This window comes from Corvus kubaryi, unplaced genomic scaffold (genome assembly GCF_017639235.1).
Source record: "Corvus kubaryi isolate FWS band 111438036 unplaced genomic scaffold, C.kubaryi_AGA036_p1.0 37341, whole genome shotgun sequence".
Taxonomy (NCBI): domain Eukaryota; kingdom Metazoa; phylum Chordata; class Aves; order Passeriformes; family Corvidae; genus Corvus; species Corvus kubaryi.
The window spans coordinates 6,127,882-6,142,967 of NW_024581112.1; the positions used below are offsets into that span (position 1 = coordinate 6,127,882).

The following is a 15,086-nucleotide window of genomic DNA, read 5'->3' on the forward strand; positions in this document are numbered from 1 at the left end:
TTTCAAATGAGACCCCAGCCCCTGCACTTCATTTGACCAGGCCTTGTTATATGGCTTTTCCAGCTTGTAAGAGCAGACCACCGGAAAAAAAAAATCAATAAAAGTTAAGTTTGAACTGCAGCCTCTAATAGAATGAGGTCTAGATTGAGCTGTTGTCCAGTGTACGTAGGTAAGAATCATTGTATTGTTCCCACATAGCCCTGCTGTCAGCATTACAAGATGCTTGCTGGGCTGACATTGGTGCTTCTGCCTGCTAAGGCCTAGACTCTGGCACATATTACACTTTTCCTTTATTACTGGTCACAGACCAGATCAGTCTCTCTGTGAACTGAGAAAGGGATGTACCTGTTCACACCCTTGAGTTTCGTGTGAAATTCCAGTGAAGGTTTAGCACAGCAAGTTTGTGGGTACCTGACCAGCCTCTCAAGGAGGTATGCCTGAAGGGCCCTGGGTAAAACAGAAATTAGTATTAGGGCTTTCCCTGACTGCCTTAGGCTGTATTTCAACAACTACTGAGTGTTGCCAAAACTTCTATTTGTTTTCTGAGATGTTTCCTGTTTAGAGAAACACCCCAAGCCCCCAGTGCCCTCCTATTCACTAACCAGGTGCTACACAGAGCTCAGGAAGCAAACACTGGGTTTGGATGCTAGCATGCTTTTCATAAATTACATGTATTTTGGATGTAAACAGTGACTATTTGTTGAAATGTCATTTTCTATTTTCTTGTTTTGACTGTAGGTTGAAGGTTCAGAGATTAAATTTAAGGACACCAGGAGCAGCCTTGGCTGTGGTTTCCTAAGCAAAAGGGGAATGTTAAGTACTGGAACACAAACAGGGAAGTGGTCCTCCACTTTGAATGGAAAAACTTTGCTCTTGTTAAATCCCAGCAAATGAAAGCAACCAGTTGCTACAGCCTCTCTATGCTGGGATCACATTAATGGCTTTGCCCAGGCTGCATGATGAGGCTGCTGCCACCTCCAAACCCCAGCCATCCCCACATCCTGACCTCTGTCACATCCCAACCTCCATCAGTCCAGTTTGCCATGTGGCTGTTTCATATGCAACAGGAAGACCAGTGATCATCTTAGGTCTTTGATCATGTTTTGGGGTTTCTTTAACAGCTCTTGAAGTATTTCAATTTGCCAGAGCGTTGGTACCCGTGTTTTTAGGTGTTCCCTTGCCATAGGTCCCAAATCCATGTGTATCATGTGGTTTGACTTTGTCAGCTCTGATGTCTCACCACTGTGTCTCAGATTCCCCTCTCTCAGTGCCTGGAGGAACCTAAATGAAAACACTTCCACATAAGTTCTTGTTTTGCAGCAGTTCCAAGAGGCACAGTAAGGACCAGGGCCTCTCCGCGTGGGGGCTCGAGCAGCATCACTGCATTTAGGAGCCTTTAACACAAGGACAGCACCTGAGCACAGGCTACCTTAGCTGACAAAGTCACCAGGGCAACAGGAAGACAACATTTGACTGGTCTGCTCCTCTGGGCACTTTATTTTGCACTGTACTTACAGGGGCGGCTGCCTTCAGTTCCAGCTGGAAGCACAGGCAGAGAGAGCTTGGGCTCTGCCCCAAATTCATGCTGCCTGTGTACCTCTAGAGAGCGATGAAGGAAAACACAGTCCAGGTCGGGCTGGATTGGTGCATACATTATAGAACACCTATCATATGCATATTGCATATGATCATCACCACTTATTAAAATCTTCATCAAGACTCGAGGTGCCATTGCTGGAAGCAGCCTCGTTCATCATCAGGGATACTTTTGGGAGCATGTGGTGCCAGAGCGGGAGCAGCTCCTGGGAGCACACAGTTGCTGTCATCCTGTACAACACTTCTCAGGCTTCCACTACACCCGGGGTGGGCTTGGCCAGTCAGAGCAGGATTTCTGCTCCTACCTCACTCCCACCATGGCTGTAGGCTGAGCAGAAAAACCTCCAAGTATTGTCAAAAGGCTCTGCCTCCTGAGCAGCTCCCCTGGCTCCTCCTGGGTCCAGGAGCTTGCCCAAAGTCACCATGCTGTGCATTAGTCCCGGGAACAGCCCAGGACTATGTCTGTCCCGGAGGAAGCAGAGAGAATCACTCCACCCTGCTGCAAGGCTGAGGAGTGTCACAGCTAGGTGTGTGCTTTCCAACTGTGCGAGTGCCCTTCTGTCAGGCACCAGGAGGGGACGACAGTCTGCTGCCGTCTTTTTTTGGTTGTTAATGTCGGGTGTGATTTCCCCGAAGCCATATAGAGCATCTGGCACTGCCATCCCCTGCATGCTGCCACTTCATCATCCTAAACCAGGGGATGTCATTAGCGATCTGCATGGCTGTGGCACTCGCAAGGAGCACTCATCCATCTGCTCCTCCCCAGGTACCTCCTTATCACCCCAGGAGTTATCTTGGGTGGCTGGAAAGGCTCTGTTGTCTTTCCAGCTGTTCAGATCAGGATCTCCTTTGTTACTCTGAGGTTTTGCTAAGGGTTTGCATTGTGTTAAGTTTCAGGAAGCACAATGAAACTGAAGATCTTTGTATGCCAGGCTCCTGCCCTTAAGTACTTAGTCTCTGGGGAGTGGAGAGCAGACAAAAGAGAAGAAAGAGGGTACAATATCTGAGCAAAAGATCAAGCCAGTGAGATAATATATTATTCATTAAGTATATCTCCAGAACAAGTAACAGAGGGAGTGCAGGAACAGAACTTACAATGGTCTTAGCTACAGTTCTAAAAAATTTATATACCCACCTTTTTCTCCTTTTTTTTGACATCTGTTTACTTCATTTGGGATAGGACTCTGCCTAGACACCATTTTTGAAAATGTGAATATTTATATATTCCCACTGTTTTCACTGGTGATGATGGGATGTCCATGGATAGAACTGCAGAGGTCTGAGTTTGATTCTAAAGCTGGTGGTAGCTGGGGTCTTTCCTGAGACCTGTCTGTTAAATGGGCTCACAACAGAGACTGAGCTGCTCTGACCTGTGGTCATTTCTCTCTGGTGGCACAGATGCCAGAAATCCACCTATATGCTGCCTTTCCCAACCTGCCAACTTTTCTCTTACTGCTATTTCTAATACTAGCCAAACTAGCTCAGAGGAGATCACAAGAAGACCTCCTAGATGTATATTCTTACTGTGGGGCTCCTGCTGACTTCTGGATAGTGTCTCCTGTCCCCACATTGCTGGAGTCTCATAGGATGCTGTGCTAAATGCACTGGAACAGGAAGGAACTGGGGAACAGCAGTTCAAGTCAAGGACCTGGGCCTCCAGCACAGAGATAATGATAATTAAGTGCATTGCATCCCAAGGGCAACCCCCTCCCAGAAGTACCACGCTTCTGTGCACACGAAGCTTTGGCTTCTGGCATCATTTACACCTTCTGAACTTTCCTTCCCCATGCAAGCCCCCTATTCAGGCCCTCATTTGGGAAGGAAAGCAGTGAGGGGCTAGTGGCTGCAGAGCTACTCCCTATTTCAAAGTGGGTGCTAAAACCGTTCTGCTCAAAACTGAGTAGGGAGGCATCAAAAAAAATCCCCTCAGGCTTGAGCCTCCACAATCACTTTTTACCCTCCTTACCACCCCAAGCAGAGGCAACTCTGCACTGTCAAATGAAATTAAACTTTCTCTTTTTTCTCCAGTCTAATCTCTGTCTCCACAATATGATCCTGAGGTTTAATCTGATTATGATCCTTCATATCACACTATAACAAATGGCCCCAGCTGCCAAGCTAAGCAGTTTAATGAGATACTGTGTCGGCTATCAAATGAAAGGCAGAAGACACACTGCAAACAAAGGCATTACTTGTTCAGTCCCATCCCCAGGACGTGGGGCATGGGCTACAAGGAAACTCTGATGTAACTAAAGTTGTGTCTCTTCTCTAAGAGAAGACCTGCCTTTCTGCAAGAGTTTTGATGGAGAACTGTGTTCTGTCAGGCAGGGTGGCAGATGCTCGGTGACTGGCAGCTGTGAGACGTGACCACAACGTTGTCTGGCCATGAGGGTCTGAATACAAGATAGAGAAAATACAGTTTGTCTTTGGCCAGATGTTATTACATCTGATCTAAACATAAAAGCCCAAGATGTATCACATGGCAAATCAATATAGTTGTTTGTTAATCCAAATGTAATCAGACACTTTTTTTCTTCCTGCCTAGATAAGACCCACCCTTCCCCCTCAGAACTGCAGCCAAAACATAATTCCCTGTCAGTGGCTAATGGCATTCATAAATTACACTCAAGATCTATTGTTCATTTAATCCTTTTTGCTGCTATTAGCTCTGGTCACTGATCTGTTGCCTCTCCAGTCTATGGCATTTTAATGACACAGCTAGAAAACAGCCAAACTCCTCAGCTTAGTGGTAAAAGCTGGGTATGTGTTACAAGGATGAATGGTGTCTACCACTAACTCAAGGGGAAGAAATGTGGGAGAATTACAGGCCAGAGCCGGTTGTTGCCTGGGGAAGGCAGAGAGGAACAGGCTGGAGCAGACTCATTGATTCTGGCCTGAGCTCAGGTCTTATGGAGATGATGAAGCTGTTGGCCCATAACCCCAGGAATATGGTTCACTTCCAAGACAACCAGGCCACAGCAAGCCTTTCAACCAGCTTAACCTGGTTTGCCAAAGGAAATAATTGATGATACTTGCTCCTCCTTTGAAGTTGCAGTTATTTTTTAAGGGAACTTGACCTTTGTGTTTCTTTCCTCTTCAGCACAGGGGATATACTGCAGGGATTAGTATTATCAACGTGACATGCCATTACAGCAGATACTGGTGAGGCTCCATCTGGAAGGCTGCAAACCACCCTGGTTATCTGTGCAGAGATGAATTACACTCAGTATAGAGCAGCACTGGAACAGAGGTTTTATCTGAGAAAAAGAGACCACAGAGTTTGGCACATCGGGTCACGCTCAGCTGAAGGCAGGGGAGCTTATGGTTACCCTTGTGATGGTTGCACAGACAGCAAACCCTATGGAAGGTGAGCAGCAGCTTGATCTGTACAAGCCAGACTGCACTGGCTGCGAACACATCTAGGCTGGAAGTTCAAAGAAGGCTCCTAATGATCTGTGTGGGTCTGAAATAATCTGCCTGCCTCAGGAGCCAGGGCCAAAGTATTTACCTACCTTTGAAACAGCTCTTGGTTAATTTGGGGGAAAGGACCAGGAAGAGCAGCAGATGAATTCAGTGGCTGATGACATTCCTCCCAGCTACATGTCCTCACCCTTTTAAAATGGGATCCCAGGAATTCAACAGTGATGTTCATTTCCTTAGCAATTTCTACCATGGATTTTTAAAGATTTCCTCTGAGCTGCATTCTTGTTTTGGTTCGCTACTAGCTTGGAACTGGACTTTCTTAAGCTCTCCTGAATTAACCAAACTTCTTCCCTGGTTGCATGCAGGCTTGCCCTTCATGTCCCCTGCCTGTGTTGTGACAATACTGGCACCAGAAGGGGCTATGGCCTGCCCTCTGCTGCTAGGATGTGCTGCAGAAGCAGATGGGTGTAAGGCTGCCTGCAGCTGGGGCAGAAGAGGTTTGGCTGTTCACGTTGCTGGGTAACAAATGGTATCCATCTCCTCCAAGGCAACAGGAAAAATGTGCTGGGCCAGATGCAACTGAACCATGGTTGAGGATCAGGCTCTGGACCACCCTGCATGTAAAGTGGTGCCCTCCCAGGCTGAAGGAGGCTCAGTTCATGCTTCTCGGAGCTCTTGGCCTGTGTTGCTGCCTGATTCCAACAGTGGTTTCTCTAAGAATGGAAACTAAAAGATACTAAGATTTTTAGTCCAGAAATCTTTTAAGTGGCACGAACCACAGTTGTGTAGCTGGTAATTACCACCACCCAGGGGAGCCTATGAAGATGCCATTCTTTTTTCTAATTACTACAAAGCCTTTCAATCTGATTAATTCTTCCTTAATGCGTTTCCTTGTAATTTGTATTTGTGAAGATGCTAATGGTAAATTAGAGAATCTTTCCTGTGAAAAATACATTCTGCACTCTCCATAGGTTTGGTGTCTGGTGGCATCTCTGCATTCTTCATCACCTATCCAGGAGATGCTTTCAAAGCCAGGTGCTGATCCTGTCCTTTCTTTCAGTTCAAAGATGTTGCTTGGAGCAGAACTGACAAGTACCTGTAACACAGTGGAAGCGTTGTCCATTTCTTTGTGCTGCAATGGCTTGGGTCAGAACAGGCTAAAACACATTTGCTATCTGGTGCTGTTTAATTTGCTTTGAAATTGTGCTTATTATTCCAGCCAGAGAAGTCAGATCCCACAGAGGTCAAGGGCACCTCCTACAGTAATGGCACAGGTTGGCCTTATAGGGTGAGTGGGATCTCTTACCATGATTTGAGCACTGGCTGCTGTGTCACTATCTCATGCAACATTGCAAGGACCTCAGATGAGTGGGGGTGGGGTATAATAAAAAATATGTTTCTCCTCAAAACCAGAAATCCTAGCATTGGTAAGCAGAAAAATATTTAGTGTGAAGGCCGAATTATCCTGTTATCTATCACTGTCTATGTCCCAGCTTTGGTCAGAGAAGCCAGACTGCTTCCACTGGGAACATAGTTTGCAAGGCGCCCTAACTTCATTGCTGGGCATCATTTCAAACTAAAGATGGAGTATAAGTGAGGATGAATAGATGGTCTGTAATGGTCTCTGGGTATACCTGGGTTCCATGAACTAAAAGAGAGTTGATGTGCACTGAGGAATGACCATTCCCACCAGAGCCAAAGGGATGGCAGCAGAAAACTTGTTCAGAGAAAATATCTTTTTCTTTCTTTCTTTCTTTTTTTTTTTTTTCCTGGAGGAGGGCGTAAAAAGGAGGGAGACAGAGCCTGAGGGGTAGGCACACATGGGAGTCATGGCCTACCTCCATAGAGAGAGGGCAGGACCTTAAAGGAGCAGGGCAGTGGCTATTCCTGCAAATTCCCTCCTTCCCAGAACCCTGCCTGCACTTTGCTTGTTAGTGCTTTCCCAATCGAAGGCTGTTGGGAATTACTGCAAGACCATCAGAGACAGTAAGTCCATATTCCGGCTCTTAGAGTGACTTCCAGAGTTTAGAGACTTTTTACCGAAGTCTTCTTATTTATTAGAAACCTCTCCCATGGTCTCTTCTCTCCTTTTTGGCAACAGAATTCAGCATTAAATTAATCGAGCTCATTTGTCTCAGCTCGATGATAGTAAGACACTGATTTTAACACTGATTTGTGCTTCAGAGAGACATTGCCCTCTAGTGACTAGAAGGCAGGCTGTGTAGAAAGACTAAAACATCAGGAGTTTTGTATGGTTTTATATGGAAGAGCAACATATTCAATTGAAATTTCTGACAGACAGAGCGATGCTGACTGTGATGGGGGCTGAGAATGCTGCAAATACTCATGAAAGCAATGAAAAAGAGAGGGAGAGAAAATGGTCATCACATTCCTTCCAGATGCTCTGAACAAAGACAAAACTTTTGATTAAACCTATTTCAAGAAAGTCTGTATTTGTCCAGATGCTCACCTTTTAAAAAGAAAAATTGTAAATATGAAACTACTTATTCTGTAGCCAAAACACAATGTGGTATCTCTTTTTGGAGGAAAATCTTGGGATGAGGCCATGATTTTGCAATCAGGCTTGGTGTGTAAGTGAAAAGCTATCTGCAGAAAGTTTACTATGGTAAGAAATGTGATAAATGTATTTGGCAAGTTTGGTTTTTTAAATAAGAGGCCTCCTGCACAACTCTCCCACAACCACAAAAAACTGCCTCACAACAAAACCCCCACACACCCAGGCAGACCTGCACAAGATGATACAAGGTAGTAATCTCAAAGAATGTCTCTGAGAGGAAATAATTATTGTATTCAGCTACTTCCATGAACACGTTAGTCCTTTCCTCAAAGCCCTTTGCCTTTGCTAGTGGCCAGCTGTATCACATCTTGCTGTTCTGGAGAAAAAGCTGGGGGATTGTTCCTGTGTCTTTGTGGTCAATAGTAATGTACCATCCATGTCTCAGTGGTGACAAGGATATTCTCTGCAGCAGCATATGCTAGCTGATGCACTTGCTTGTGTAAACAAGAAAATAGAGCACAAACTGATCAGACTTGGCTCAAAGCAGGGGCCCATCACATTCTGTGCTTATTTCCTGGCTTTGCTTTGTCATTCCTGGCTGTAAGAGGCTGCCACTCTGGCAGAGCAGCAGAACATTCCATGTCATGCCTGTGCGGCACACGGTGCATGCCCATGATTTTGCTTCACAGCAGGCTGTGAACCACAGCAGCTGAGGACTCTGATACACAGCTGCATCCAAGTTAAGGTATCACCACTGAAACACTTTTTTCACCCAGCTATAAAGGGAGATAAATTCTTCAATAGCTACAACTAAATCCCAAAAGGATCATGCATCAGAGCAGTAAAATATCAAATTTGGGATTAATAGCTCTGAATGTTTTTCACTGTCCTTGAACAGTCTGAATTGTTTTTGCCCTCCTCTAACGTCAGAAGCTAGCCCTTCAACCACAAGACAAAACCAAGACGAAAACAGGAGACATTACTTCATTGCCACAGATGCCTGACTCTGCCTGGCAGACTGGCATCTCCTTGCACTTTACCAAAACAGCTCAGCTCACAGGAAACAGGAAAGCCACACTTTAACAGGAGGTGTCATCATGAAACTGACACTTGTGTCCCATTTAGGGAGCCTGGAAAACAAAGGCTTAGCAAGAGAAGTTAACTGTTCAAAACAGTTCCACGTGGAAAGCAGTTACCCACGTGGAAAGGTGACTTGGAGAGTATTCTGAGGATCTGAGCAAAGAGGGTGCCGGTTTACATGGTAGGATCAGGTCTGTACATGGTGGATCTGGTGCAGGAGACCAGGACCACACAGTTGGGATCCTTCCTGATCCATATCTACTCTGCTCAAGAATTGTAGAAGAAAGCCTGCTCTTATACTTGGGTGAAGGAAAAGACAGCATAGAATAGACATTAGGACAGAACAGACTCTTTGAGTTGGAAGGGACCTACAATGTTCACCTAGTCCAGCTGCCCTTCTGAGCTGACCAAAGTTAAAATACGTTGTCCAAATGCCTCTTAAACATGCTTGGAACATAGACTACCTTCCTAGGAAGCGTTGAGTCATTTCCATGTGTTCTATCACTGGATCCCACGGAGATGGGATTAGGCATCTCACTCTTCTCTCCTCCTCAGGGTGCTGTAGCGGGCCATGAGGTCCCCACTCACCTTCCATCTCTCTGAACTTGGCAAGCCCAAAGTTCTCAGCTGCTCCTCACAGGACACGCCTGCCAGTGCTTCCACCAGCTTTGCTACGCCCTGGACTCCTTGCAGGACGCTCCCGTCCCCGGGGAGCGGCGAGGCCCAGCGCTGCCCGCGGCAGGGAACAATCCAGAGGCTGCGCTGGAGACCTGTGGTTGTACCGCAGTCTGCCACGAGGGGGAGACGCCGCGCCGCGGATGCGCCTCGCGCAGCTCCCGGCAGCGCGGGATGCAAATCCCACCTCCGCCGCCCCTCTTGGCAAAGGACGTCTTTACTTTCCTGCACAGGTGTGACAAAAAAACCCCACCAAACCAAACCAAACCCCCAAAACCACCCTATTTTGGTTTCGTTTCAGTGATTTAATAACATTAAAAGCAGCATTCTTTATATTAATTCTACAGCTCTGTTCTTTTGAAATACTAAAATTCATTTTCTTTTGAAACATCCACAAAATTAAAAGTACTGGGGGTCTTGAAGCTAAGAGCCTTTGAAAAATATTCTCCTTCTGCATGGCACCCAAAAATACGGGGGTGCTAACAACTATGGAAAGACCTGCTCCTCCTCCAGCCTGCTGGATGGAGCCAGGGATGGGAGTGAAATGAGCCCTGCCAAAGTCCCCTGTTTGTATGGCACTAACACAACTGGCAAAGGCAAACATGAAAAAGACTTGTTTGAAGAAATTGGAAGAAAAATATAAATGGAGGAGAGAAAAATGAAGAGGCAAAACCCACTGTTCCTCCTCTTGCTTCCATTGAGCTCTTCAACACTAGCAGCATGGTTACATTCCTACTGGATCCTACTGGAGCAGGATCTCATTGAATTGCAGATGGAGGCATCAAAGTGCCTCTGAGAAAGCTTCCAGCTTCAGAATACCTCAGAAATGTTCCTCTGCCCTTCTGCAGAGCTGACCTGTGAGGTAAGAGGGCAAATAAACCCGCTGTCCTTGTGAGAAAGGCGATCCCAGCAACAATACATGTGCTAGGTTACAGAGGCAGCAGAGCGAGACTCCTTCGCGCTGCCTTTCAGCTTAGGTGCCACAAGACTGGAGACACAGAACCAGGCGGTTGCCTGCTCTGACTGACACAGAAAGTTGGGTTTCACTGGCTGTAGCTTCCAGGCAGGCTGTCACTGTTGAAAGCAAATTAGATCAGCTGGGCATCAAGTGATACCTCCCATCACTTTTCACCGCCCACTGCTGCCAGCTCGACACTTCTCTTTCGCGCTGCATGTGCCAACTGTCTTACAAAACCAGCTGCAACAGTACTGGAAGGACACGGAGAACAACCACAGGTGGGGAGAGGAGTTGGGGGATCGACTCGGGGTTGGGGTGAGACCTTTGCATGCCTTAGTCCAGGCAGAAAACGGGGTTCTCCAAGAAGACTGCGAGCTTGCTGGCCACCAGATCCAGGTCACTGGTGTTGGCATATTTGAGCAGATTGGTGTTCTTGAGAAAGTAATGCTTGAGGAAGTGCTGGCTTACACACTTGTGCAGCTTCTGTACCAGCCTCAGAAAGGCTTCAGGGAAGCAGCGCCAATCCTTGGTGCGTGGGTATTTTTCACACGTCCAGAATAGCACTGTCTGCAAGAAGCAGATGGGAGAGAAGATGTGTTAGAGGTTCTGTCGAGGGCTCACACAGCTTACTAAGGCAGTTTTAGTGCGGGTGAATGGCTGACAGCCTTGGAAATCACAGAGACTCACGCTGCTACCTCCCTGTGTTAACATTTCTGCAATGGAGGGATCCCAGCTAAAGTCTCTTCAGGGGACCAGGCAGAGCAGCTTGGAGGTTCCTGGTTAGGATCTCTCCCCAGAGGAGCCACTCTCCACTGACTGAGCCAGAAGCCCAAGGAAAATGATCTTGCTAAAATAATCTCAGCCTATTTGCCATCCTTCAGGAGCCTCTGTAGATGTGCCAGGCATTTTAGGCTGTAGAAAATGGCCTATTATTCAAGTGTAGAAGCCAGTAGGTGCAAGGAGGGACAGAGCATAATGAGATTAACATAATTATTTGTTAGCTTCAGCTGTATTTGTGCTGAAGACACACAAAGATCTGCATCCTAAACAGACTGAGATTCCAAGAAGCTATTGCAGGTGCAAGGCTTGCCTTCTGGTCAGATGCTGCCTGTTTTTTTCTGACATGTGATACCTACTGCATGCCTTATGTTCTATTCCCCCAAGAGTATTTTATGCAATTTAAGGTTTGAGAAATACATAGTTAAAATAACAAAATACATACGGTTATTGCTCTTATAGTATTATTTTTACACTGCCCATGTGGAATATTCTCAGACTTTCCCATAACTGAGAAGAATTTTCTGAAGGAACCTAGACTTATTGTACCAAAAAAGCCATACTGACTGCCTTGGTCAGCCTGAAATAATTTTTTTTAAGTACAAAATCACCTATCCTGGGTTCAGTAATTCTGCTAAGTCCCTTAACTGTCCTCTGAATCCCAATTTTATTTTACAAATTCAGCTACGCAGAAAGAGACTCACAGACATTGCGAGAGGTGGTGGAACCACAGCCTTCAACTTGTCTGTTTCTACAGAGGCAGAATTTCATCTATAGTTGTACTGCTGACAAATTTCTTCTCAAACAGTTTTTCAAATGTGAAAATTTTTTTGTTCACACCTGAAATAACCACAAAGCCTTTTTTTGAATGTCACCAGGGAACAAAGACATAGTGAGGAATTCAAGCTGTAACTCTCTGAGAGCTGCTCCTTGAAGACTTGCAGAGCAGTTACCTTCTGACACACTAGAACTACTTCAGCAGGATCCATGAGCAGCAGTTGCAGTGAAGTTTCTGGAGGCAAGGAAAACAGCACTGCTTTTTCAGTCAGGTGCCAAACAGGTGATTTATCCCCAGCACTTATGTCCCTAACTGCCAGCTGCCTACCAACAGCATAGAGCTGGCTTTCAGCATGTACCTAGGTATTTCTGAACTTCCGGATCTTGAACTTCATTACTATGGAGGTAAGCAGAAGAAGTGCAGTTACTTGCTCCTCTCTGGCTCTCTCAGCTTCTGGGAGGCAGAGTTCCTCTGTCACAGAGAGTCTTTCTCATACGGAGTCTTGTTTAATCCTAATTGTTGGATACCTCTGACAGGAGGAACCTGAGAACATGAAGAAACCTAACACTAGGCCTCTGCTCAACTGGTGGTTTATCCACTGTTTCTTTCATTTTTCTTTTCTTTTTTCCTGTTTTTCTTTTTAATGAGAGTAATTTTGAAAAATTCTTTCTGTCTGATAAACCAATCCTCTCTTGCAATAAAAGCCTGAAGTACAGTTACAGTAAAGAACTGAAGAGCTTCCAAATAATTTTTTACTTTGATCAAGGGTCCAAGCAACAGCACTTCCTGCACATCTGCTCCTTCAGCCAGGGGAAAAAAAAAAGTTACTAATGGTTAAATGGTTTTCCACTTTGTCTTACATATGACAGTTTTCCTGCCAGGTTGTTCTTACAGGCACTGAGGAGTTTTGCATTTAGCTGAGCTATAATCAGCCTCATCATTTCTTTTTGACTCCATCTTGACTTAAGAGTAGTGCCATGACTGTAACAAGATTTGATGGTCACCAGCTTTTTCTTTAGGAGGAATCTTAGCACTGCATCTGGCTTTGGACACCAAAAGATCAGTAACTACTGTGGGAACCTAGTGGCTTGAGGCTTCAAGGCAGGAAAAGTACACCCTCTCCCCTGGCAACTCCAGGAGGATGAAGTCCCAGAAAACAGGATTGCTTAATAGTCTGATAAATGGTGCTGCCTGTGGCCCGTCAGTGTCTGCAGCTGTCAGATGTGGCGACACAAGTCAGAGCAGAGTCTTCTCTCTCTTCTTCACAAATCTTGTTTGAAGCCATCTTGAACCCTGAAGTAGGTGCAGGGAGAATCCCACCACCCCTTTGCCTGTTTCTTCCCTTCCTACCCCAGGTGAAACACCACCAGAACTGTAGTTTGCACCTAATTCATTAATAATGCTCACCTAAGACAGTTTTGTTTGGTGCATATCCACAAAGAAAAAAAGCCCCATCTTCCACCAGAGAGACAGGTGGATATAGATGGCTGGGATAGTCAAGAAGCAGGAAGTAAATGTGCAATTACAGACAACAGTACAACATGAAGACGCTAAAATTATTTATGTTGCTGCAATCATAATGTTCCCACACACCTTAGTTTCTTAGTGAAGTTTGGAACACATATTTAGTGCACTCCTTGCCACCATAAAGCAGTGAAAAGGTACAGCAGTTTTGACAGTTACCTTAGAAGTGACACAGATGCTACAGTGATTTACACCACAACATTCTGACATTACTGGATGGAAGCCACTGCAACAGATCCCGCGACTGCACGTTGGTATCAGGGTGATGCCTACCTGAAGGTGATAAGCTGTGATGACAGGCTTATTTCCAGCACACCAGACATCTTCCTTCATCTGCCTCATGACTCTGAAGCACTTCATGCGACAACCACCATCTTCATCAAGTCCCTCCATGAGGATGTGCTCAGCACGGGAGAAGCACAGCTGCCAGTGATAATTAGAGCGGGCCAAGAGGTCAAAACCCAGCGACTGTGAACAACAGGGGAACCGTGACAGCAGATCAGAGAAAAACTTCTCCCAGCAATGCAGAGAGAGGTTACAAAAGCATGTGTGACATCTCTCAAAGCCTATTCTAAACAGGGCTAGCAGAGACAGCAAACATGAGGCATGCTCCCATCTTAATTCTTAGTTGAATAAACACACATTTTGCATTGTTTCCTTGTGTGCTGGTATCAGTTACTGCTGGGAGATCCTGCTCTAGAGCCATCAGGCACAGTACCAGCAGTGCCACTAAAGCGGAGGTGCAGCTCTGCAGGCACTTTGCTGTGCAGCAGCAGGTTGTGCAGCAGGACTGGAAGGCAGAATGGGTCCTGCAGGAACATGGCAACTGGGGCTGAGCTGAAGTGCCAGAATCCAGCCACGAGTGTTGTAGGGAAAGACTGGATTGAGCTGAAGGGAAAACTGCAAGACAGCAGCCCATTTGCTGGAGGCAGAGCAGAACAGCAACAATGATGCACGTCAGAGCTGTGTGACACACGCAGAACTGTTTGCTAGAGACTCGTGCAATAAAAAGTTAACTCAGATTTTTTCTATAGAATGCACCACTGTAAGGGGGGGAAAACAAAATCCAAATAAAATCTGACAGAATATTTTGAAACATTGCTTCTCTCTTTAGAGAATACATCTTCTAACCCATCACCATGCAGTTCTTCCTTTGGGAAAACACTGTCAGACACCTGACAGGTAAATTCCATCCCAGAGTTAAGGGTGTTTTTTACACTTTTTACCTTGATGCATTGCACTTTTTCCTGAGAAGGCCAACGCTTAAGGCAACGAGGCCACCGGGCTTTCTCGGGCCAGCAAGTTGGAATCTCCACAGCCGGGACCAGCTCCACCTCAACCTGGGATTCTGATGTCTCCACAGCCACCCGGACCACTGAGCTGAAGCTCTCCAGCACTGTCACTTTATCTGTGAAAGAACAACAAGAGAAGATAATACAGATAAAAAGGTCCTTTTCCACAAGCCAGGCAAGAGGCTGTCTAGGATCTTGCAGTTCTATTGGTCTGCCTTAACACTTCCTCTTCAATGCCACATGCGGAATATAAGAAAAACCTAAATCCACCTAAATCTACCCCAGGGAATGGGAACAGGAAGAAGATGAAAGAACAACTAAGTTCTCAACTTTATACTCAATTACCATGCTTTTTTCTTCCTTTGTAGGTCCTCTTAAATCCTAGGATCAGCTTCTTAAATATAAAGCAAGACAAGTGGTGCAACCTAACATTTCTAACGGTACAGCACAAAATCACTGCAGGTT

The 15,086-nt window shown here is 45.7% G+C and overlaps 1 protein-coding gene across 3 annotated transcripts in view; it reads right to left on the bottom strand.

Annotated features, from left to right (window-relative positions):
* Positions 1–2,598: 2,598 nt before the first annotated feature.
* Positions 2,599–15,086, bottom strand: part of MAB21L3 (mab-21 like 3) — a 41,949-nt gene continuing 29,461 nt past the window's right edge. For all 3 annotated transcript variants that reach the window (XM_042031755.1, XM_042031753.1, XM_042031754.1), the window contains 3 exons: positions 14,556–14,737; positions 13,603–13,797; positions 2,599–10,817 (listed from right to left, as the gene is read on the bottom strand). In XM_042031755.1, the coding sequence (XP_041887689.1) occupies positions 10,584–10,817; positions 13,603–13,797; positions 14,556–14,737 (611 nt within the window). In that variant the 3' untranslated portion in view covers positions 2,599–10,583. The remainder of the gene's footprint in view (positions 10,818–13,602; positions 13,798–14,555; positions 14,738–15,086) is intronic.